Consider the following 25,098-nt stretch of genomic DNA (forward strand, 5'->3'; position numbering starts at 1 on the left):
CCCTTTAAATCAGGACTGCATTTACAGCGGGCTTTTCTGATGGCTATTTTGAACAGAAATGTTTTCAGATAGCATAGGAAATGATCCCTGTAGATCAGTGACCTCCATCCAGCTCAGCTTACAGTAGATCCATTCTCCATCCCATTCCCCTGCTGCACTGACGGGCTTAGCCCAGCTCCCCTCGGCCCAGAAGACTTGGCTCCCAGGCTTGTAGAAACTAAGCCACTAAGGCTTCCATGAAACGGTATGCATGTGCACCAGCAAATGTAGATCGCCTTTACTTTTGTTTTACTTAAAATTCTAATGAGTGGTTTTGAAAATACCACTGTGTACACACACACACACACACACACACACACACACACACACACACACACACACACAGACTGTGCACCCTTTTCTGAACCCACACTTCAGTCTTTATGCCAGTCTATGTCTCAGTCTATGTCTCTAGCATTCCTACAGCGTGTCCTTGTGCTATCTCTGTCTTGTAGAAAAGAAAACCAAGGCACACAACTGCCCCAAGGGGACTCAGGAGCACGTACAGTATCAGGATGGGACGCAGGTAGTGAGCATCCATGCTCTTAACCACAGAGCTACATCACCCTTGAGACAGCAACTCAGTACTGTTATCTGCCGTGGCTGTGCACAGACTTTAAAGGCTCTTTGTGAGCCAGGCACGGTGGTGCTCGCCTCTAATCTCAGCACTCAGAAAGCAGAAGTAGATGGATCTCTTGAGTTTGAAGACGGCCTGGTCTACATAGTGGGTTTTAGGACAGCCTGAGCTACTTTTGTAGCAATACGCACCCTGACCCCAAGCACCCCAGAGTCTTTCAGGACCCCTTGGATAAATGTGCAACATGAAGCCAGAACATCTCATATGGGAAAAATCAGGATGGACCCCACTTATGAAGTAATTTTGGTGGAGGTCAGAAATCAAAGCAAGAAGAGCCACCTGGTTGGAACTTGAGCTCGAAGTACCTCTTAGCAGGACGTCCAGAGCACACGGAGCACGGTAAGCAACACTGTAGAAAGCTATCCAAGAACAGCAGGCTGTAGGGAACTAACTCCGCAGACGGAATACCACCTAGCTGTGTTTTTCCAGAACAAGAGAAGGGGTCGGGGCATATGGAGGGCATATCTACAGATGGAACGAAACCAGGACAGAAGTGAGATGCCCACACTGAACCTGCCACCACCCAGATCCTGGGCTTCTCCCTAGTGCCTCCTAGCACAGCCCTGACTCAGGTGCTCAGAGTCCACGTTCCACCCGATAGGCCCATTGTCCCTGAATGTTGGTGTCACTCACCGCTCCTCCATGAGTTCCCGGATAGAGGCTACTGTGGGGCCAGATCCCAGGTGAGTGTAATATGGGCCTTCATCTTTCTCCACTATTTGTTCTGCAGAAATACCAAGAGCAAGCATTATTTGGAGACAATTTTGGCAACACTAATTCAGAAAAAGGCAAACCACTAATAGGAAGTTAATAAGTATGTTACAAATAGCTTATAAACATGTAAAAACTGTGTTCAATCCCTATGAGGAAACACACAATAAAATTAAATTCACAATAAAACACACTCATCAAAAGGGAACATTTAGAAATCTGGTAAATTCAAGTGTTGTCAAGACTGTGATCTAACCATTTGGAATTCGGCTCACCAGCAGCCAGCAAAGCTAGAGTTGTGTACTACAGGACAGAGCGATTCCGCTTCCACATACACACTCTAGACCAGGAGCCACCTATGGCAGGTACACTACAGAGGGGAATCAAACTCCAGAGCTCATGGCAGCATCCCCAAACACAAGTATCCATCAACAGACAAGGAATAAATGTGGTGCATCCAAATCCATTCAAAAGAGCATTGCCCCAAGGAGGAGTAAGTTCTTTGTTGCAGTATTGGATGCAGGACCTGAAGCATACTGTGGTGGTTTGAATAAAAATGGTTCCTGCCAGATGGTGGTGGCGCACGCCTTTAATCCCAGCACTCGGGAGGCAGAGGCAGGTGGATCTCTGTGAGTTCGAGGCCAGCCTGGTCTACAAAGCGAGTTCCAGGAAAGGAGCAAAGCTACACAGAGAAACCTTGTCTTGAAAAAAAAACAAAAACAAAAACAAAAATAATAATAATGGCCCCATAGGCCCACAGCACTATTAGGAGGTGTGGCTTTGCTGGAGTGGGTGTGGCTTTGTGGTCTCAAATGCTCAAGTCAAATCTACTGTGACACTTCCGCTGCCTGTGGATGCAGATATAGGACTCTTAGCTACCTCTCCAGCATCATGTCTGCCTGCACTCAGCCATGCTTCCTGTCATAATGGACTAAACCTCTGAAATGTAAACCAGCACCATTAGATGTCTTCCTTTGCAAGAGATGCCATGGTCATGGTCTCGTCACAGCAATAAAACCCTACGACACATACTATACAAAAACTACCACTGAGGTGTTATTCACAGCCCCCTTAAAGAAAATTAAGATAGTGTATTACGAAGTTACCCTGGCTGGGTTTGCAATGGAAATCCTCCTGTTTTGAGCTCCTGAGTAGGCAGATTACTGGCCTGTGCCGTCAGGCCCAGCAAGGATGAAATTCTGGTACAGCTACCACAGACAACCTTAGTGAAATACATTAGACACAGTAGATCCGGTGATGCATGCCTGTAATCCCAGTATCCGAGAGGATCAGGAATTCAAGGCCAACCTCTGCTACACAGCAAATTCAAGGCTATCCCAGGCTACAAGAGACCTGGTCTCAAAAAAACAAAACAAACTATATTATCTCGAAGAGGCAAATTCATAAAGACAGGAGGTAAACTAGAAGTTTAAGCCAGAAGTTATCAAGGGCTGGCAGAGTGAGAAACGGGCATCACTACTCAACAGGCAGAGGGTTTGTTTAGGGCGACAAAGCTTTGGAAACAGTGATCGGCAGAATACAGCACATGTATTTAATGACTGTAACTGCATTCAGGTTTACACATGATTAAATGGCAACTTTGTTTTTACTTACTTTGGTTTCTTGAGACAGGGTTTCTCTGTGTAGCCCTGGTTGTCCTGGAACTCTGCACACTAGGCTGGCCTAGAACTCAGATTCACTGATCTCTGCCCTCCCGGCTGCTGGGATTAAATGTGTGGGCCACCACCGCCCAGCTAAATGGCAACTTCAGGTTAGATATATTTTACCATGGCTTAAAAAACAGAAATGGGGCTGGTGATTTGGTTCAGTGGGTAAAGGTGCTTGTCCTGCAAGCCTGGAGACTTTGGTCCATCCCCGGGACCCACATGGAAGAAAGAAATAATTGACTCCTGCAAGTTCTGACCTTTGCACCACACACTCATCATAAAATCTAATAAAAATTTTAAAATAGATAGAAACAAAGTACTGATAGATGCTGACATGCACGAGGCTTGAAAACAGCGGTAAGTGAAAGAAGCCATAAAGGGCCCACAGTGTGTGATGCTGTGCATCCAAATTGCCCCAAGCAGATAAATCTGTAACAACAGAAATGGAGGCTGCAAGAGTGGTGGCTGGAAGGGAAAGACGGGGAGGAACAGCTGAACCAGCATGGGCTTTCATTTGGGGGTAAGAGGTTTTGAGAACCAGACGAGAACTGGTCACACAATGTGTGCTCACTCGCCACTTACTCCGAAATGGATAATTTCATGCTATGTGAGGTTCATCTGCTAAAATAAAATGAACTATTGGCTCATGTAACCTTTTAAATGAGTTTAAATGAATTTTTCAAAGTGAAAGAGTCAGACTCCAAGAGCAGTAATCACTTGGACAAGTGTACTGAATGGACGCTGTAAGGCTAAGAGGCAGGCACACCTAACTGTAAGCCCCACACACTGGAGGCTGCTGTTAAGTCTGGCTCCTGTCAAAGGAGACACTACACACAACAGAAAGAGGACGCTGGAGGAAGCCCACTGAGGAGGGTTTAGCAGTCTATGAGTAGTGTATCAACACCATCTAACTTTTAACTGTATGTACTTACATTAGACAATTAACATGGGAGTTATTTTAAGATGCATGAGATTAGTAATGATTAATAAAATTACAGAAAAATAAAATTTGTTGTTGGCATTTTAAACAAGTAAAGGCTGGGGTCAGTGAGATAACTCAAGGGGTAAAGGCACTTGCCATCAAGCTCGATGACCTCAGTTTGATCCCTGGAACCCATAGAGTAGGAGAACCAACTCCTAACAAATTGCCCTCTGACCTCCAAATACACACACACACACACACACACACACACACACACACACACACACACACGCTAAACACATAAAAAAAATTTAGAATAAAACCATGCTACAAGCCATCATTTGTAATCTGATTCCATAAGCATCTGGTCACACACATCAAAACACGTATGAAAGGATTTTCACAGTATTGGCAACAGTTAAAACTGGGGAGCCGGGCAGTGGTGGCACACGACTTTGATCCCAGCACTCAGGAGGCAGAGGCAGGGGAATCTCTGTGAGTTCAAGGCCAGCCTGGTCTACAGAGCGAGATCCAGGACAGGCACCAAAACCACACAGAGAAACCCTGTCTCGAAAAACAACAAAACAAAACAAAAACTGGGAACACACAAGGGTAGAAAGTCTGTGTCCAACAGTATATGCTGAAGTCCAAACCCCAGTGTGATAGCAACAAGAAGTAATGTTTCCAAGAAGTATTAGGCTACGAAGTGGAGATCTGGGGCTGGAGAAATGGCTCAGCAGTCAAGATCACTTCTATAAAGGATCAGAGTTCAGTTACGAACATCCACACAAGCAGCACTACCTAGAACTCTAGCCACGGGGTATCAGCATGCACATGTATTCACACTCTTTCTCAATGTACAGTTCTTACAAGAGACAGAGCCTGAGGAGACAGCTCAGTGGGTAGATGCTGTGCAAATGTGAGTCATGAGCTCAGATCCCCAGCAATGGTGAAGAAGCTGGGCATGGCCACTTGTGTCTATAACCTCAACTTAGGAAGGTAAGACAGTGTGTGTGTGTGTGTGTGTGTGTGTGTGTGTGTGTGTGTGTGTGTGTGTGTGTGTGTGAATGTGTGTGCGTGTGCACACACTCACACACAAAAATGGTGGATCTTTTGAGTTCATCAGCCGAGCCACACTGAAGAGCTCCATGTACAGTGAAAAGACCTTGACTCAAAAACCGAGGTAGAAATGGTCAAGTTCCTGGATGTTGACTTCCCGTTTCCACATGCACACACATGCACATACACGCACATACACACCTACAGACAAAAGAGACCCAGAAATCTTAATTCTGCTTGCTCCCTGCTCTGGATCAAGTGAGGACACATCATGTAAGAGCCTGTATCCCAGCTAGGAAGGGAGCCCTCACCAGTTACAGGGCCTTTTGAGCGTCTCAGCCTTAGAATCTCCAGCTGCCAAACTGTGAGAACACTTGTTTAAGCTGTCCACTGTGTGGTATTTGTGTTTTAACAGCACACATTGACTAACATACTCATAATCCAGCAGCTGTGGAATGGATAAATGTCGGAGTCACAGCTGGGGCAAATCCAGAAGAGCACCTACAATCACACCACCACAGCCTAGTACCACAAGACCACAACGAGGGACTGAAGCCGAAGACTGAACCAGCAAAACCAGACTCCATCTAAACATTCAACGACAGGCGCCACTCAACCATGCTGCTTAGAAATCCATACAGAGGTGGCAAAATGGACAGGACACTCAGATACTCAATGAATTCCGACCTTCAGAAAATGCCGTTTTCAAGCTGGGCCTTGGTAGCACACACCTTTAATCCCAGTGCTTGGAGGCAGAGGCAGGTGGATCTGAGTTCAAGGCCAGCCTGGTCTACAAAGTGAGTTCCAGGACAGCCAGGGCTATACAGAGAAACCCTGTTTCGAAAAACCAAAAGAAAGGGAAAAGAGAGAGAGAGAGAGAGAGAGAGAGAGAGAGAGAGAGAGAGAGAGAGAGAGAGAGAGACAGAGAGAGACAGAGAGAGAGAGACAGAAAGAAAGGAAGGAAGAAAGAAAGAAAGAAAGAAAGGAAGGAAGGAAGGAAGGAAGGAAGGAAGGAAGGAAGAAAGGAAGAAAGGAAGAAAGGAAGAAAGGAAGAAAGGAAGAAAGAGCCATTTTCAAAAGGAAAGTAAGGCTAGCATTGTCACAGAAGTCAAGACAGTGGCTTCCTGCAGGCTCAGGGGCAGGAAAAGGAGAGGAGGGGACAGAGGAGCCAAGGGGCCAGGCATGGCCTGTGTCTTGAAGCAGATGGTGGTGATGTGGGCACTCACATTTTGTACATTTTCATGGTCCTATGTCAAGAACTCACAACTTTATAATGTAAGAAAATGTTAAAAGCCTGGGGGTGGGGCAGGAGAGATGGCTCAGAGGTTAAGAACACTGGCTATTCTTCCAGAGGTCCTGAGTTCAATTCCCAGCACCCATATGATGGCTCACAACCATCTGTAATGAGATCTGGCTCCCTCTTCTGGCCTGCAGGGATACATGCAAACAGAACACTGTATACAGAATAAATAAATCTTGAAGAAAAAAAAAAAGCTTAGGGGGCTGGAGAGAGATAGCTCAGCAGTTAAGAGCACTTGCTGCTCTTATGGAGGACCTGGGTTCAGTTCCCAGCACCTACATGGTGGCTCACAACCATCTGTAACTCCAGTTCCAGGGGATCCAATGCTCTCTTCTGGCCTCCATGGGCACCAAATAAACATGCAGGCAAAAATTCATGCACATCAAAACACCAAAAATTTAAGAAGTAAGTCCATACTCATTTTGGATAGAACATGATACTGTTTTATGGTAGATACAAAATATGATACACAGTTGCTCCCTTGAAAAAGCAGATGCTCCTGCTGGACAGACAAGTGACCCCACAGGCTGCCCTCATGGCATGTCACATCAGGGAAGGGATGAAATTTTCAATGCTTGATTTTGGAACATCTGGGTAGATTTATTTGATACACAGTTAAAAATTTAAAGCTACTGCTCACTCCCCTTAACTCCCCCCCCCCCCCCCCCCCCCCCCCCCCCCCCCGACACACACACATATACAGAGTTGGAGACGGCTCGGAGTTAAGAGCACTTGCTGCTCGTCCGGAGGGCCAGAGTTCCTGCCCCAGCAACCTTGTCAGACAGTTTACAACCACCTGTAACTCCAGCTCCAGGGCACCCCATGTCCTCTCTGGTCTCTGAGGGCACCTCCCTGCCACATGAACACACACACACACACACCCTATAAATAAACTTAAAAAAAATTAAAGATTATCCAAATAATCACAGAGTAGGGAAGGACTCAAAACCTGACAAAATCCACAAGCCAGTGATTTAAAACAAAAAGACGCTGATAAATTCAACTAAAGGAAACCTTACAGTAATCACAACCAAAAGTCAGGCTGAAGCCAAACATCATGCTGGGGAGAGATACCTGGAACACCATCCTAGTTTCCTTCATCTACCGCAGCTCAGTAGGGGCAGTAAATTAGAGACGGGGGAGGGGATGGTTCTCGGAGAATTACAAGTGGTTTGACCACGTCTAAAGCCGTCTCTCTCCTTTTCAATGGGTCACTGTCAAAGCCTCTGCTAAGGCAGTGTACTGGAGAGGGCACAGGGACCAGGCGGTGCAGCCAGCCAGCCAGCAACACAGTCACATGCACAATTGGCCCGACCCAGCAATTTTAGAGATGTCAAAGAACTTCTGTCTGGGAATTTGGTTGTACTTGCCTGTGTGCACCAGCCAGGTGCGACGGCATCCGTGTGTCATCTCAGCACGCAGGAGGCCGAGGAAAGGTTTTGTGAGTTTGAGGCCAGCTCGGGCTACATTATCAAGTTCCAGGCCATCCCAGGCTACCCAGAGTCATCCTAACTGAAGGACAGGAGTTAGGGTGGAGAAATGGGGGGATGGGACACAAACACCCATGGAATTGTAGTTCATAGTGAGAAATTATCAGAGGTAACCTAAGTCCCACCACTGAGGCCTGGACATTCGGACATGGACCCTATGTTGGAATTATTAAGCAGCTGGGATTAGATTTATGTACAGGAAATGACTCCCAGGTGTTTTTACGGGGGCCTATTTCAGTGTTCTACACAACATACATCTGTGCACACATAAGCACGAAGGTGCACGTGGTACCAACGGGAGTGACAGAGTGACACAGGTGTAAGCCGAGGTCAGGCTTCCCCTCCAGCCTTGTTCTAAAGAGCTGTTAGCTACGCTCGACTGCAGCCTAACAGCTGCTCACTGATGGCTCTCCAGCCTAGGACAACAGCTGTCTGTCCTCAAAGCATGTTCCCCTACCCCAAGGCATCCTTTCCATGCCCCCCGTTACATTCCCCAAACAGAAGTCTACTCACAGCTCTTCCTGCTGGGGACTCTAGAACATAATTTCAACACACGGTCCACAGCACCCCCACACCGTCTCGGTACAACCTCCACTCAACCTTACACCCCCACTACAGCCTCCTGCCTCACAACTGCACAGCCCCCCTCCAGTCCCTAAGTGCATTCTCATGAATCACACCTTTTTTCTCTCTCTTTTCTATGTATCGTATATGTACACGGAAGCGCACTCACCTGCATGTGTAGAGAACGAGCATCAATACTGGGTGTTGATCATTTTCTACGTGTGGATGTGCATGCTCACACAAGTGCAGATACATACATATGTGTTATGTATGCAAGGGCCTAGGGTGACCACTAAGCATCATCTTCCTTGATCCACCTCCACTTTATTCATTGAGGCAAAGTCTCAATATTGAACCTAGACTTGGCCATTTCAGCCAGTCTCACTAGCCAGCTCGCTCTGGGATCCTTGGTCACCCTTTGGAGCGACAGAATTACGGGTAGGCCGTCACGTGCACCCAGCACTGTGTGGGTTCTGGGGTCCATCCTTGTGAATGGCAAGCACTTTACTCACTGAGCAACCCCCCCCTCACTGAACCTGGAGCTTGCCATGCTGACTAAACTGGCTAGCCAATGACCCCCTGGACTACCTGCCTCCTTCACCCCAGCACTGGGGCCACAGCTTTTCATGTGGGTGCTGAGGACCTAAAGGTTGGTGCTCATGCTTACCCAGCAAGCACTGTGCCCCCTGAGCCATTGCCTCAGCTCAAAAGGTCATCTTTAAGGCCTGGTTCACAGGCTGTGTGTCTCGCAAGACTCTACGGGACTCTGCCATATATCAAAGAGAGGAGCCATCCTATTACCTAACTCTTAATGATACAGCGAGGAACAACTACGGATCTGTGGACAGGAACCCGGGCAACAATGAAGGCTATGTTGCCCGCCTCTCTAGTCCCCGTACCTGTGTGTGTAAAGTAACAGGCTTAGCCCGTGTTTGGCGCATAACGCAAACTCTAATAGGCTGCTATTGTTCAGGCTCTGTCAACAACGGCAGCTGTGAACAAGTTACACAACCTTCATAAGCCTCAAAGCAATTAAATGATCGTTATACATTACAACACAGTTGAGGATTAGGCGAGCTGTCAGAGGCCAAGGCCTCGACATTTCATGAGTGGCTCCCACCACAGTTTAAACTGACTCACTCCAAATACGCCCTATTCTGAACCATACAGAAACAGAAGGCGACAGAGGGTGCATGGTGGATGCCGGGAGAGAGCAGCATCGAGACCATGGGGGCTGGAGTTTGTGGCCTGAACGCTCTTGAGAGGTGCTAGCAGGCAGCTGTATCATGGCACACAGAAGACAGAATATGCCAGAACTTCTGGGCTTTGCTCCAGCTTCTGCGTGTAAGAGAAAATTCAGTGATGGACCAACTACAGGGTCTTGTAGGCTACCGAACACCAGGGTAGCTCTGGTGGCCACTTTCTGCCCCAGATCAGAAAACGGCAACCCACACGGTTGGCAGCGGAGAGAGGAGACATTCAAGGTGAAGCTGCAAACTGAAGCCTGGCAACTGCATCCCAAACCAAGCCAATCTGGGAACCGGCTGGTCAGGTTTCTCTGGGAGGGCTGCCGAAACACAGGGAGGACACCCCGAAAGCCAAGAAAAACCAAAGCCACTTGTGGCCATTGACAACACAGCCCCGGTGTGTCTTAAAACACCATTTCCTTATGCAAGTCCTCCTTTCCCGAGGGTGTTTTCTTAGGGGGTGGGTGAACATTCTATGAGAAGAAATCTGACCCAACAACACGTTTAATTATGAAACTTGTGCACACACACATCAACCCCAACACTACCTATTTCTTGTCATGTAAATATCTCATTTGATAGTGTTTGCTTTAAAGTCGTATTTGTGTGTGCACATATGTGCCATGACACACATGTTGGGGTCAGAGGCCAACTCTATAGAGTCTGTTTCTCTGTCCACCTTTACATGGGTTCTGGGGGATCAGACTTAGGTGGACAGGCTTGCACAGTAAGCTGAGCCATCTCACTGGCCCAATATTTGCTTTACATGGTCACCATGACATTCAGCACTTTCACAGGTTTCCAAGTTAGGAGTTAACAATCCTTAGTACTAAGAAACAACTATAAAAATCAGTTATGTGAAAAGCCTGTACTTAATTTGAATTGCAAAGGTTTAACATGTTACTTTAACAGCTTTAACCCTGGAGACTTACACACCTCAGATAACCAGCTTACACTGAGAAAAGGTTTGTTTTAGCTCATGGTGTCAAAAGATTTTAGCCCACGGTCACTCAGCCCTGAGGGCTGGGCCTGTGGTGGCACAGAATATCACAGTGGGAATGCACGGCATAGGAGGTCCGGGAGAGGAGGAGGGCCAGGGTCCCAACATACCCTTCAAATGCTCTTGTACAACAGTCTCCTCCTGCAGGGAGCTCTCTGAGCAGGAAGGTGAAAGCAACCCAAAATAGCTTCAGGAAGTCCCCAAAACCGGCCAGATTCACTGGGCCCCTCCCTGCCAGGGTGAGCAATAAAAGCTGAGAGCCCCTCTCAGATGAGGAGAGTTGATGCTGTTAGGCTCCTGCCCTCATTCCCGCACATGCGCAGCTCGGGGTCTTGCGTCTTACATCATCAGCACGCGCCGGTGACTACGAACCTGCAGAGTGGTCACGCCGGACCCACCCTCTCTGTTCTGTGTTTCCTGCTCTGTTCCTTCCCCTCCACCATCTTCTCTCTCACCAGGCCTGGTCCCCTTTCCCCCCATCCCTTTTCCCTCCTAATAAAGCTCTGAAAATTAACCCTGGGTTCTGTTGTGACTGTGACCTTTTCACAAGGTAACCAGCGCAGCAACCAGTGCCGTTTTATCATCCTTTCAGACGCAACAACTACAAAGTTACACAGAAGACTTGAGACCAGAACAGCTGCCCGGAAGAAGTTTAGACAACAGTCACTTGGAAAGGACACTCCAACTCGTTGAGCTGCCTGAGGCTGTGCAGTATGCTCCAGGTTTTCCAGATTTTGTGAGTCGTCACTCATGCTGGGGTGGGCCTTGGATGCAGCTGTCTGAGTTATCTCTGTTCCTGTAAGTAACCCCTCACCCCATACTCCTGCAAGTAACTCCAATAAAGTTCACTGGTTCACCAAGTTGGACTTTGGTGGTATCCATACTCTGTTTTTACGTGAGATCCCTATCTGGGGTGAGAAGATGTGTGTGTTGTGTCTCCCCAGGAGAAGTTATGCCACATAACAAGCGCATACCCCCAACGACCTAACTTCCTTCCATTAGGGCCCACCTCCTCATGGTTCCACTTTCTCAATAGTGCCATAGGCTAGGGTCCAACCGTCAACACATGGGCCCTCGACGGGCATTCGAGAGCAAAACTATAGCAATCGCCATGAACTTAGTATCGACTCACTGCAACAGCATAAAAGCCCTAAGCTTCTAAGCTGTGAGCACTCCCGGCTCTTTATTCTGACTTAAAGATCATCCACCAAAGGACAGGGAGGGCTCAGAGAAATGGTCAATTCAAGATCTAAAGCCCAAAAAGTACAGCATGTACTCCAAACATCTTGTATAAAAAGCAAAAAGTACAAATAGAATGCCTAGAGGGTGGGCAAAGGGTGGGATACGTCCCAAGAGCTCTGGAGCTGGCCTGAAGGAGCTTCTGACCAGTCAAATTCGGGAGAAGCTGAGCAAAAAGAAGGTAACTGTAGCAAACACATGTTAAATAAACCCTGGAAGAGAATGGTAACCAACAAACAATGCAACAGGAATAAAAGAGAGACCTTTCCTTCTAACCACCGAAAAACGTTCTTTCACTGTTCTTTGTGCAATGTTTACATGCACCAGAAAAAGGGGAAACGGCTTTGTAAACCATGGGAACACCTCTATATCATTTGACATTGAGCTTGTTGAAAACGCTTTCAGACTTGTTTAAACAGACTCATCTACCAGTATGTGCATCGAGAACAATGTGAGCTAAACAAACCATGTACACTGTGTCCACTTGTGTGTTGTTAAAACATTGAATGTGTGTGAAAAAATGATTTTTAAGAGAGAGAGAGAGAGAGAGAGAGAGAGAGAGAGAGAGAGAGAGAGAGAATGAGACAATATTATGAATGTTAGGGCAGGTACTCAAGGAGGCCAGAAGAAGGAGCTAGAGTAACCAGCAGTTAGAGCTACAGTGAGCCATCCAATAAGGGTGCTGGGATGCAAATTTCCGTCCCCTAGAAGAGCAGCAAGTGCTCTTAATTGCATACATAGTAACTTCTTGTTTTAATACTGAGCCACAGCACATTCTTTTTGAGGACATTTTAATTAAATAGCATTGAACTCCAGCACATGATATATACAATATTCTTTAATTTTCATTTTAAAAAATTTATGTATATAAGTGCTTTGCTTGTATTATGTATGTATACCATGTGCACACCTGGTTCCCACACATAGAAGCCAGAAGTGGGTATCAGATCCTATGGAACTAGAGTTAAAGATGGTCATGAACCACATATGGATGCTGGGAAACAAACCTGGGTCTTCTGAAAGATCAATGGGTCTCTTAAGCACTGAGCCATCTTTCCAATCCCATATTCTTTTGTTATTGTTTTTGTTTTTTGAGACAGGGTTTCTCTGTGTAGTTTTGGTGCCTGTCCTGGATCTCTCTCTCTGTAGACCAGGCTGGCCTCGAACTCACAGAGATCCTCCTGCCTCTGCCTCTCGAGTGCTGGGATCAAAGGTGTGCGCCATCACTGCCCAGCCCAACAATATTCTTAAAAAGACAGCATGTAGACTCAATTGGCCTCAATCTCAATCCGTGATCAAGGGTGACCTTGAACCTACATTGCTGCCTCTATCTCCCCAATGCTGGGATTATAGGCACGTGCCGCTATGCTTGGTGAGGCTTTTGTTTATAGTGGTTCTCAACCTTCCTAATGCTGCAACCCTTAGTACAGTTCATGTGGTGGTGGTGACCCCACCCACCCATAAAATTATTGCAACTTCATAATTGTAATTTTGCTGCTGCTATGAATCGTAATATAAATATCTGCTTTCAGGTGGTCTTAGGCAACCCCTGTTAAAGGGTCATGACCCACAGTTTGAGAACTATCAGTTGTTCTATATATCTGAATGTATTTAGCATTTATGGCTAGCCAGCACAGCTTCCCCATCTACCATTCTGTGCAGCCCCCAGAAGTCTGCATTCCTGCAAGGTGGACATGTCTTAATGAGTCCTTTACACGCATGAATGGTGACTTAACTGAGCACTGATCTCAGTTACTGAAGAATATTTCAATACTCGGAACTGCAACAGATATATCCAGTATTAAAAAACAAAACAAAACAAAAATCAGTTTTACTAATCAGTTAGAGAGAAACAGGTCAACAAACTCACAAGGGCCCTTTACCAAAGAGGGCACATGAAAAAGCACTGAATCTCACTAGCCACTAAGGAAATATGCATAAAGGCACAGCGGGACTTACCATGGAACCCTGACAAAGATGCACTACTTGCTGGTGGGGATGCAGAGTTGAGCTGGTGTACGAGTTGAAGTCATTAACCACTCTGGCTAGTGGATGGTACCACCTACACCAGAACACAGCCTCAGCCCTGGGAATAAACTCAGACCTGCCTGCCTCTGCCTCCCGAGTGCTGGGATTAAAGGCACGTGCCCAGCAATCTGCCCTCTATTCTCACTGCTGAGTGAAACTCCCATTTCTGAAAATGCCTCTGTGAAGCCCCCAAACCACGGGTGGTCAGTCCTGTCATTCCCAGTTTGGGGTTGCCCATACACACCTGGGTTTTGCTGTTTGAGACAGGGTCTTGCTAAATTGTACAGGCTGGCCTTGACCTCACTCTAGTCCAGGCAGACCTTGAACTTCCACTCTCCCCACCTCAGGCAACAGTAGTCAGGACTACATACAGGCCTGTATCACTAGCCGCAACAGTGTCTTTTCATAGGAAAGCCTATGCCCAAGGCGTCTCTCTTCCAGCTTCTCCTACTGTTTCGCAATGGACATCGCGGGGTGAATAACTGTTATAAGCTGTACTGTGGCCAAGGCTTAGCGGCGTCTACGGCCTTTGGATGTCAGCTGTATTACATCTGCTCCGACAACTCAAAATGTCTTCAATCAAGAGAGGGACAAAGTAGCCCTCCTCCTCATTAAAAGCTATGGTTCTAGACTCATTTGCCCGAAATAGAATATTACCCTTGTTTACTTAGCCACGCTCAAATTCTTCCCTTAGAAATTAAGCCAGCAAAGACAGCTCAGAGGGTTGGAAGGGACAGGAGCTAGGCCAGCTCTGGCTGGGATAGTTCCAACCGGGGAGTTTCAGCTCCAGGTGGTAGGTCTAACGGAGCTAACGCCTCGAAATCTCTACCTTTGTGCACTGAGGGCTGGGTCAGAAGCTCTGTCCTGGTGGGCACAGACCCTGGGTGCTCTGGGTCATCTCATCCAGTTTTTAAGCCTTGCACTGAGTAGGACTTTTGTCTGGAGTTTCTTGAATGTCAATCATTCTCTGTACAATGGCTTCTGGCACTGCTGGGTCTCACCTGCAGAGTCGGCTCCTGGTGCCCGGCTCCCTTTGTTGCCAGCCAATCCGAGCTGAGAGGCTACCTCTCCAGATTCTGGAGGGGCAAGTCCTCCAAGGGAGTTCCCACTTTCCCCAAGCATGCCTTCTCTACAGGCGGTCTCCGGTTCCCCAACACCCGGTGCTGTGCCACCTTACTGCCTTCCTTCTGCACTGGCAGACAACCCTGGCGGCTGAAGACAGGGCTAGCCCCAGTTTTCAGGAGAAGAAGCTGTCTCCTCACACTGCATTCCTTTGGGCTCCTTTCCTCGGGTGTCAGAAAAGGAATATTTTGCTATCTGGATATTAGGTCACCATCTTCCTCCTTTCAGTCCCATGTGATATTCCTTCCTTTTTCATTCCAGCAAAGAGAGAATCCACTTAACTCTTGTTAAAGGGAAATCTGCTTTCTGTCCTCGCGTTGGACAGTGAGGTAAGAAGTGAATTTTCTTTTTCTTTCTGAAATATATATGAGTTCCCGGGCAGTGCTCAGCAGAGCAACATACTGTTTTTGGGAGAATGCCTCCTACACGGCTCGAGGTATTTTCCTTAACCCTATGGAAACCCTATGCAGTTAATCTTATACTCATTAAGACAAAGAAAGCGCTGTTCGACTCCTACCCGGCTGGTGGAGAAATGAAATGTACTTATTTCCCCCTATCACTAACAAGAGGCAAATGAAACCACTCATAATGAAGAGGGACCCCGAGTTTCTGAATGACCTCCCACTTTCCCCTCCCTCTGTATACACACACTACGGGGAGCAGGGGAAGTACTTGCCCCAGCCTGACAAGCTGAGTTGGAGCCCCCAGACCCACATGGTAGAGAGAAGCAACTACCACAAGTTGTCCTTTGATCTCCACACGCACACTGTGACACCTGAGTCCACTCACACGCAAATAAATAATGTAATAGACAAGAAAGAGGGTCTCTGCTTTCCCAGTGGGGAAAGCTGAAAACAGAATGCACACAGGGACAGTGAACGCTGCTTTCATGACACTGGTACACAGAGACCGTGAACAGCCAAGCCCAGATCGTATCAGGTTTTATCTGTACCTATTACCTCTTTCCTAGCAATCCTCTGTAAGGCCTCAGCTTTTTAATGCGGTATTATGATCAGTTTGAGTATACAGCCAATAAGACCCATTTCCAAGAGTGTCCACTAGCATGACACTTCCTGAGAGCTGCAAGTCCACAGCAGGGGCAGGCAAGTGGTCAGGACCTGCCCTGAATCAGGATTACTGGATGACAGGGTTTTTCTGTGTAGCCTTAACTTTCCTGCAATTCACTTTGTAGACCAGGCTGGCCTCTGAGAACTCAGATCCACCTGCCTCTGTCCCTCAAATGCTGGGATTAGAGGCATGCACCACCACTGCCCAACTCCGGATGAAATTCTTAAACCCGATCAGGTTACCTGCTGCAGTCTATATTACTGGCAATACCTCTAAGTACCTTTATGTAACAGGCCCCTTAGTTGACCACAGAGATAAAAAGGGAAGCATTTATACCTATGCTGATCACACATCTCTGTCAAGGTAAAATACAGAGGTGGAATAAGGATGATCAGTTAACCCAAAAGTATGTAGGGTGCCTGCTATCCCCAATGCTTCAGAACTACGAGAGGCAGTCCTGTTATCAAGAAACGCAGGCTTTGACTGCAAAGGAGAGAACACAGTTCCCAGTCAGGGAACACTGATGTAGAACTGATGTTCATCGCTCTCCAGGGGCTCCAACCGGCCCTCGCCACTTCTTCACACATGGCCTTCACCTCCAAGGCCAGCCCTCCCCTAACATGGGTCTTCTCTACTCTCAGGCTTCTTTCTGGTCCACACATTCAGCCTGGAAACGACAACTGAAATTTCAACCATCATCAACTGCAGAATCTCCAATTCATGGATCCAATCTTGGGTCCCCGCCCCTCCCCCCCAACATCTGCAAGGCTGGCCTGTAGTTCTCCTCTATCACATCCATTTGCCCAACCTGGAACCTCAGGGGGTCACATCAACTGTTCCTCCTCCTCCTCCTCCACTCCTACCATCTGGCTGCTGCTGAAGGTCTATCCATCTTTCCTTCCTACTCAGCAGTTGTTTTTGTTTTTTTGTTTTTTTTGTTTTTTTTGAGACAAAGTTTTTCTAGAGATCCTTGGCTGTCCTGCTATGTAGACCAGGCTGGCCTTGAACTCACAGAAATCCACTTGCCTCTGCCTCCCAAGTGCTAGGATTAAAGGCACTCTTAACCTAGGTAATCCAATATTTCTTGTTTGAGCTTGTAACTGGTTTCTCTGCTTTTAGTATCATCCCTGCTTCCCCTGAAACTCCTCTCCCGCCACTCCCAGGAAACACACCAGTCACACCACAACTTGTCTTTCTCGTCTTCCTTCACCACATCGCATGTGGTTTTGCATGCCCTTTCACGTTCCCCAGTACCCACAGCCCTTTCCTTGGCATGCACCCGGGTAAACTGTAATCCCCGTTTACTCTGAGGATCCTCTAAAACCCAATCAGACACCACCTCTGCCAGGAAGTTCTCTCTGATACCCTTTAACTCAGGACCAGATTCTCCACTTTCATCCCAATGCTCTAATTGTTTTAAAATATTTGAAGAATATCACATCAAACTGAATGCAAGGGAAGGGGACAAATTTTCATAAAATGAGAGCTGCAGGAAATAGACTACGTGATGACAAACCTACATTAACTTATTGGTCTCTATTCTGTCCCTAATGTCACCTGGTAGACACAGCAACCAGCCTCACGTGCTGACAACATCCTTCCCTCCCCTAGACTTTCACCGGGGCTCCAGGCAATGGAGACGTTTCTCTTGTAGCCACTTCTTTAGGCAGGATAACAGGCTTACCACACAGCAGTTCTATGAAACCTGCCCCATTTTCCCCTGGCCCCACACCTAACCTCCTGCCTGGGCTCTGGGCAAGTCAGTCCCCACAGCTTCCTGTTGGCTGCTCCTCGGATACATTAAGACAACGATTAAAAGCTAACACAGATGCTTCCTCATGTATGAAATGAGTGGATCTCAAAGGATGCTTTTTCCACTAAAATGTCATTAGGATTCACTCTCTGTCCTCATCTGTCTCCTCTGGGCATCTCTCCATTCCTGAGCATGGACACCCAGAATCCCTGCAGCCCAGGGCCCTGCCCACCTCTGCCAAGTGTCACAGGATGGTTCTCCAATACAAACTTCAAAATATTAGGAATATTTCAATAACACTACAACAGTAGTTAAGGATCACACCACCTTAAGAGAGAGCCAATGACTTCTACATTATCTAAATCTGTTTTGAAATTTCATGGCTGCCTTTTAGTACACAAGATTTAGAGAATAAACTTAAATGTATCCTATCCAAACACACACACACACACACACACACACACACACACACACACACACCAAGGTTTTTTTGTTTTGTTTTGTTTTTTAACAACAGCCCTACATGGAACCAACTAGCCTCTAACTTCTTATGTAGCCCAGGTTGGCCTCAAACTCCTAATTCTCTGATTTCAGTCTCCCAAGTACTGGAATTACAGCCACCATACCTTGCTCCATAATTCTCACATATGGGTAAATGCTCTTGATATTTTGGTTCTGGCTATCCAGTGATGCCTGAATTGGCCTGAACTGCACATTTGGCAAGAGTTAGTAAGAAACATGAATGTAAGTTTCTTGTACTATGTTACAGGAGATGTCCTTTTTTGGCTTTTTAAAAATGCTGTGTGTGGATGTCTGTATGTATGTGCACTGTGTGCGTGTCCAGTGCCCACAGAGGCCAGAAGAGGGAGTCAGATCCCCTGGAACTGGAGTTACAGGTGGGTTTGAACCTCTGTCTCGTGGGTGCTGGTGACTAAACCCACTCGCTTTAGAGCAGCAGGCACTCTTAAGCACATGTTATGAACGCCTAACGGACTCTCCAGGTCTCACCTTACATCCCTGCAAACATCTTACATGAACCTGCAAATTCTGCCTATCAAGGGTTAAGGGACAAAGTTCTGGAACACAAGATGGTCCCCACCTGTCATGGATCTCAGAGTGAGCACTTTTGTGGGAAAGCCTTCTCCTGAGCCTGAATTCACAGTCTACCCAGAGCAGCTGAAAAGGACCATTCTGGAAACAGGGCTCTAGATACTTCGAAAGCAACACTGGGTGTCTTTTCCCAACAGGAGCCTCAGGCCCCCCAGAAACTGAAGGCAAACCCCTTCAGCCTGCTGCTGTTTGTCGTAGTTAGGGCTTGCTTTCCAGATCACAATGTGGCGTGGCAGGGAGCCTTCAGACCCGGCTCAGTGGTCAAAGTCGGCAGCACAACCCCGATGACCTGAATTTGATCCCCGAAACCTACTTAAAGGAGAAAACCTACTGCACAGAATTGTTTTCCGACTTCCCCTGCATCATACACAGAAACAACAACAAAAAGTTAAAAATCAAAATATGACATGGTGATTAAGAGCCCAGGACTTAAGTTCAAATCCCAATTCCACCATTTCTATGAGCTTGGAGAAATATTTCACCTGACTTTCCCTTCCTCGTGGTTAAAATGGGGCCACCTACAATTCTCACATCACGTCACTGTACTGTGGATTAAATGACAGTGACTGGAGTGCTTGGCCTGGTGCCTGCAGCTGAGCAGTGTTCCATGAATACTAACTACGGTTGCTCTGGGCAGCCTCCTGCTCCACGTCACCCTCCGTCAGCAGCTTTACTTACTTCTAGGATGCATCAGAAGGTTACAGAAGGGCCCAAGCACCCCCAGCTAGTCAGTGATGGAGCTGGAATTCAGATTCTAAAACGGCCTTGACCAACCCTCATAGCCATAAAATGAGATTTAACAATTAACACATTTATTAAGTCCTACGCAATAGGTAAGGATATCAGAGTACCTCACTCAGTCAAGTGAGGAAGACATACAAACACGTAAAGACAAGAGGATTCTCGTGATCTGAACAGGCTTCTCCCCAAACCCTGGAGATCAGGGGGCCTTCACAGCCATACCTTATTAGTCACATCTAACAAGGGGCAGAGCTGATGGGCTTGTTCACCCCTCTAAGAAACCCAGGGCCCAACTCTTTGTGCCACGTGAATCCGAACATGTACCTGGGTCTTGTACCCTGGAGCCTGGGGTATTTGGAGTGGATGGAAGTCCTGCCCCTCTTCACTAACTAGGACAAGCACCTTACAAACCCTATCATTCATTTGCTGTTTGCACACGTGAACAAGTCAGGAACAAGAACTCAGTGTGCTCATCATGAGCACTGGTGTGTTTGATCTGCCAATACCCGAAATGCGTGTGCCATTCACAGACCTTTCTTAAGCAACAGGGTACAGGAGCCGGAGCAGACCGCAGGCTGCCACCACACCAAGGACCTCCTCCTCTGAGATTGTCACATCCACAGGAGTGGTTCTAAGGCCCCCCAAGGGCAAGGCCTACAAACTGACAGGTTCTTCAGCCCCTGACCTGGGGCTCAGGGACACTAGCATGTTAGAACCCCTGACTCAGACATTACCTCCTGCTGCACAGCCACTCCAGACTCGGGCCTACACACCTGGAGTGCACACTCCTCTCCAAACCTGTCCTGAGTGGAGAACACCACCATGGCCAAGATCTAAGACCTCCTCCTCTTCCAGGACCATCCATTCATCAGCTCCCTCTACCGCCTTCTCAGGCACAGGGCATTTTCTTTACAGTTCCTAGATAGTCTCTCCTTCCACCATAAGCCAGAAGTTTTTCAAACGCTTAAGATAGCAGGCAGGCATCACTTGCTCTCAAACCCCAAGAACCTACTGCTCCCCCTGGGATCAAGTCCAACTCCTGATTGCTCCCCACCTCCCAGGCCCTGACTGATCTGACCCCTGTCCACCACTTCAAGCCACCTTTCCTTCATCCTATTTTCCTCTTGCTCAACCAAAAAGATTCCAAACAAATCCTACTTTCAAGCCCAAGGCACTCCTAACATCTAAAACAGCTGCTTTCCAGCCAATGACCCTGCCGGGCTCTGCAAAGGCACCTCCTTGCAGGAATTGACATCACCACAGCATCTAGAATGACCTGGGAGATGGGCCTCTGGGTATGCTTATGGGGGGTGGTACTCTTGATTACAGTAGCTGAGACAGAGGGCCAGCCCACTGTGGGTGGCACCATTCCCTGGCTGGCATTCTGTTAACAGAAAAAGGGAGCTGGGCAGCAGCATGCATTCGTAATTCTTTGCTTCCCGATTGCGGCTGCAATCTCTGTCACTTCCCTGCCATGACAGGTTGCACCCTTGAACTGTGAGCCAAGATAAGCCTGTTTCCCTTTAAATTGCTTCTAGCTGAGCATTTCACGGCAGCAACGGGAAAGAAGCGAAGCCAGGGTCCATGTTGGGGGCTTCACTTGGACAGGGGCCCGCTTCCTTCAGGGTTTTTGTCCACTTGCCTGTCGGCTTGTTTCCCAGGACACAGCACAGTGGTAAGTATTCAGTAAGCCATCTGCCAGATGTGAGAGCCTAGAAACCAAAGCCTACGGGGGCTGCTGTTTGTCCTTCCCTGACGCTCCAACGGACTTACCGACACAATCGCAGGTGGGAAATTCAGCCTGGGCCCTCTTGGCAGGTGTGTCCAGAAGACTCTTGGTGGGTGTGTCCAGGTACTTAAGAGGTGATTCCAAGAAGCCACTGAGGGTGGGGGTGAGTGGGTTCTCAGCCTTGGTGGGCGTGGCCTCCTGGCCTCCCTCCTCTGACTGGAAGCAGGTGGTCGAGAGCACAGTCACAGCCCCTGAAGACTCAATCTTGATCTTCTTGGGGGAGCGGGCGACGAAAGGGCTCCCCAGAGCTGGGAAACATGATTGGTTCTCGGGGTCTTGAATGGGCACCGAAGGAGGGCCGGGAAGCCCAAAGCTATCCCCAAATTCAGCTTCAAATTGCCGGATGAGCTCTTCCAGCTTGTCATCAGCAGGGGGGAGGGGGCCTCCGGTGGAGCCTGGCTGTAGGGCTGCCATAGGGCTGGGGGACCTCATTTCCTGAGTAGGGGGCAGCAGGCTGTCCCCGGAGGGACTAGGTGCAAATAGCGCAAGAGAGGGTTCTGGGGGGAGAGGGGCAGCAGGGCTCTGGGAGGCAGCACCCTGGGGGGCAGGAGCCGGGGCAGGGAGCTGGGCAGGTGGAGGCGCCTGCACTTCCTCTGAGACTTGGAATTTTAGCCCTTCCAGAACAATTTGCCGAAGAGGCAGGAAGAGAGGCTGCATGTCCCGGGACCTGGACTTCTTGATCTGAATGGGCTTTCGGACACTGGGCTTGATCCCAGGAGCCGTTTTCTCAGCTCCCACAGGACCTCCAGCTGGGGTAGGGAGCTTCTTCTTCTTCTCCTTGGGTGGTTTGTCAGGAGGCCGGGGGGCGGGTGAGCCTGGCGGGGCCCACCAGCCAGGGGCCTGAGGCTCCGTGGGAGCAGGGAAGGAGGCATCGTGGGCCTGTTCCAGGAAGAGGCTGCGCTTGTGGTGAAGGTGCTGCTGCAGCGCCGTCTGGGCCTTCTGGTGGGCGTCAGGCTCTGGGGATGGCAAGGGAGCCTCCCGCTGGGAAAGAGGGGATGGCGCTGGGGCAGGGGAGGAGGAGGGGGCCTCCACCTTGACCTTGGGCTTGGTGGGCAGGGCCTCGGGCCGCTTGAATACTGACTGGATGTAATCACTGGCACTGCCCAACAGCTGCTCCAGTTCAGCCATTGGGTCAGGGCTTGGGCGGGGTGCAGGCCAGGAGTTCCGGGGTGTTGCCGGAGGGGTGTCAGTACCCCATGCTTCGGGAAACTCAGTTCTTGGAGTTGCTGGAGGGAAGGCTGGGCTATCGGGAGCAAAGGATGGATGTTCCTCTGGGGGAACCACGGGCCACGAGGGGGCCCGGAGGTAGGACTGGGGAGACCTGAAAGGGGCAGGAGGGGACAAGGCCTCAGGGAGCGGACAGGAAGCTTGGGAGGTGGAATGAGGTTGAGGGAGGGCAGAGGAGAGCTGGGTGAGGGCCTCGATGGCGATGGCTGTCTGCAGGCTGATGTTTTTTTCCTTGGCGATGCTCAAGGCGCTCTGAGACAGAGGCAGGCCCTCCAGGGGAGGTACCTGGGGGACCTCAGAGCTAAGGAGTGGTCTGGTGCTTGGGGCTGGGAGGCCAGCCTCACCAGGAGGCAGAGTGCCTGGGAGCCTGGGTCGCTCCTGCCCTCCCTCCATGGCCACAGACTTGATCTTCCCCTCCAGCCACTCGAGGTAGTCGGGGCACTCTGGGCCATCGCAATTGCAGTTGGGTGGTTTCATGCCATGCCTTGCAAGGGCCAGGGCTGTCTGTAGTGTGTCGAGGTCTTCACTGCCCTCAGAACAGCTCTCAGGCCGGGCGCCCCTGCTGTTTTTCCCAGCCTCACGACTCATCTCACGGTTGAAGGTTTCATAGAGCCGGGTGCTAAGGGCCCCATAAGAGGACACAGCTTCGGCCACCGCCGAAAAGGCCACCAGATCGTGGGCATCTTCCAAGCGAGCAGTGTGAGCAGAGCCTGAGGCAGCTTCCCAGTCGGGCTTCTGGTCTACCCGCCAAGGACCTGCAGCTCCCAGCAGACTGGGTCCGGCGGGCTCTCTAGCACCATTGACCTGCGCCCCTGAGGTGCTTAGCTGCCTTGGCTCTCCATGGTGCACTGGCCCTGAGTCCATCTGACCTGGAACAGGTCCATCAACTGGGCTGAGCTCCGAGCCTGTCTGGAGAGAGAGAACAGAGGGGAAGAAAAAGGAAAACCATAAACCACACTGTACAGTATCACCTCCCTTCGTACTACCCAGTATACTTCCAAACCCCTCTTTCTTCTTGCAAATTCTCTCCCTGGCACTTGTTGAGCCTTAGTCCATCTTCCTCCATCTCCACTACTTAGCTGGCTTTCCCAGCCACAATTGAAAGGTGTTTAACAGATCAGAAAGTGGGGCAGGGCAGCAGCTCCGTGGATGAGGAGCTTTCCTGGCAAGCATGAGGACCTGACTTAAGTCTCCAAAACCCACATTTGAAAGAAAGGAAAGAAAGAGGAAGAAAGAGGAAGAAGAAAGAAAGAAAGAAAGAAAGAAAGAAAGAAAGAAAGAAAGAAAGAAAGAAAGAAAGAAAGAAAGAAAGAAAGAAAGAAAAAGTCAGGAGTGCACACCCTCGTCATCTCAAGAGCTGGAGAAGGGTCTGCTGCTGACTGGCCATCCTGGCCTACTTGGCAAGCTCTAGGCCAGTGAGACCGTGTGGGAGGGGAGGGCTGGGTGTGGGGGTGGATGGCTCCTGAGCTACGACACCCAAAGCTGTCCTCTAACTTCCACATACACACACGTGTGCATACACACAGAGGGCGTGCTCAGTGTCACTGGGCCCTGTAAGAGCTCAGATCAATTACAAAAACCAGGAACACTCAAAAAGGCCCTTAAGCTCCCAATAACCAATGTCATCCTGGGCCCTGTGGACTCTGTGTCAGCTGGGGAGGGAGGCGGGGACATTCCAACGTGGAATGGTGTGTTGTGAATAGGAAGCTAGAACATTCCCACTTAGCCTGGGCAGGATCAGCCACAGCTTCCTACTGGGGAGGAAGCCCACAGTTCCTTTCTCTCCCTGCTAAATCATCTTAAGTTAGGAGAGCGAGCTCACAGCCCTGCATGCAGCCCCAGGCCTGTGGGGAATACTGATGACTGGCCCTTGGAGCCCCACCTGGAGATTGGCTCCGCCCCATATGGAGACTGGCCCTGCCCCATGCCGAGGTTAGCCCCACTCTGAGGTTAGCCCCACTCCAAGGTTAGCCCCACTCCACAGAGCCAGCTGTGCAGATGGCATTTCAGCTCCTCCTGCTTGGAAAGATTGGGGCCTCTCACCCGGGAACGACCATTACAGACTCATGCCCACAAAAGCACACAAAGGCAAGGCGAGACTGACGCAGGGCCTAAGTGACCCAGCCCAGAAAGGTAAGGGCAAATACCGAGACACGACATTAAGTTTGCAAGATTCAAAATCCCCTGGAAAATCCTTCTTTCCAGTGCAGGCCAGGAAAACCCCAGAAGGAACGACAGATTCCAAGTCACAGGCGGTAGTTGGGAGCCTGGTGAGGTGCAGGACTGACAGCTACTAAAAACCTCTCTTCAAAGGCCACAGCAGTGCCGCACAGTCCAACGGCCCAGCTCTGCAGCACCCCTAAAGGCACAGGTCTTAAGAGCTTG

General features: G+C 49.0%; 1 protein-coding gene across 7 annotated transcripts in view; it reads right to left on the minus strand.

Annotated features, from left to right (window-relative positions):
* The window catches only part of Tet3 (tet methylcytosine dioxygenase 3), a 100,160-nt gene that overhangs the window by 25,109 nt on the left and 49,953 nt on the right, over positions 1-25,098 (minus strand). For all 7 annotated transcript variants that reach the window (XM_076567019.1, XM_076567023.1, XM_076567022.1 and 4 more), the window contains 2 exons: positions 21,471-23,622; positions 1,310-1,400 (listed from right to left, as the gene is read on the minus strand). In XM_076567019.1, coding sequence (XP_076423134.1) covers positions 1,310-1,400; positions 21,471-23,622 — 2,243 coding nt within the window. The remainder of the gene's footprint in view (positions 1-1,309; positions 1,401-21,470; positions 23,623-25,098) is intronic.

Source organism: Peromyscus maniculatus, chromosome 3 (assembly GCF_049852395.1).
Source record: "Peromyscus maniculatus bairdii isolate BWxNUB_F1_BW_parent chromosome 3, HU_Pman_BW_mat_3.1, whole genome shotgun sequence".
Classification (NCBI taxonomy): domain Eukaryota; kingdom Metazoa; phylum Chordata; class Mammalia; order Rodentia; family Cricetidae; genus Peromyscus; species Peromyscus maniculatus.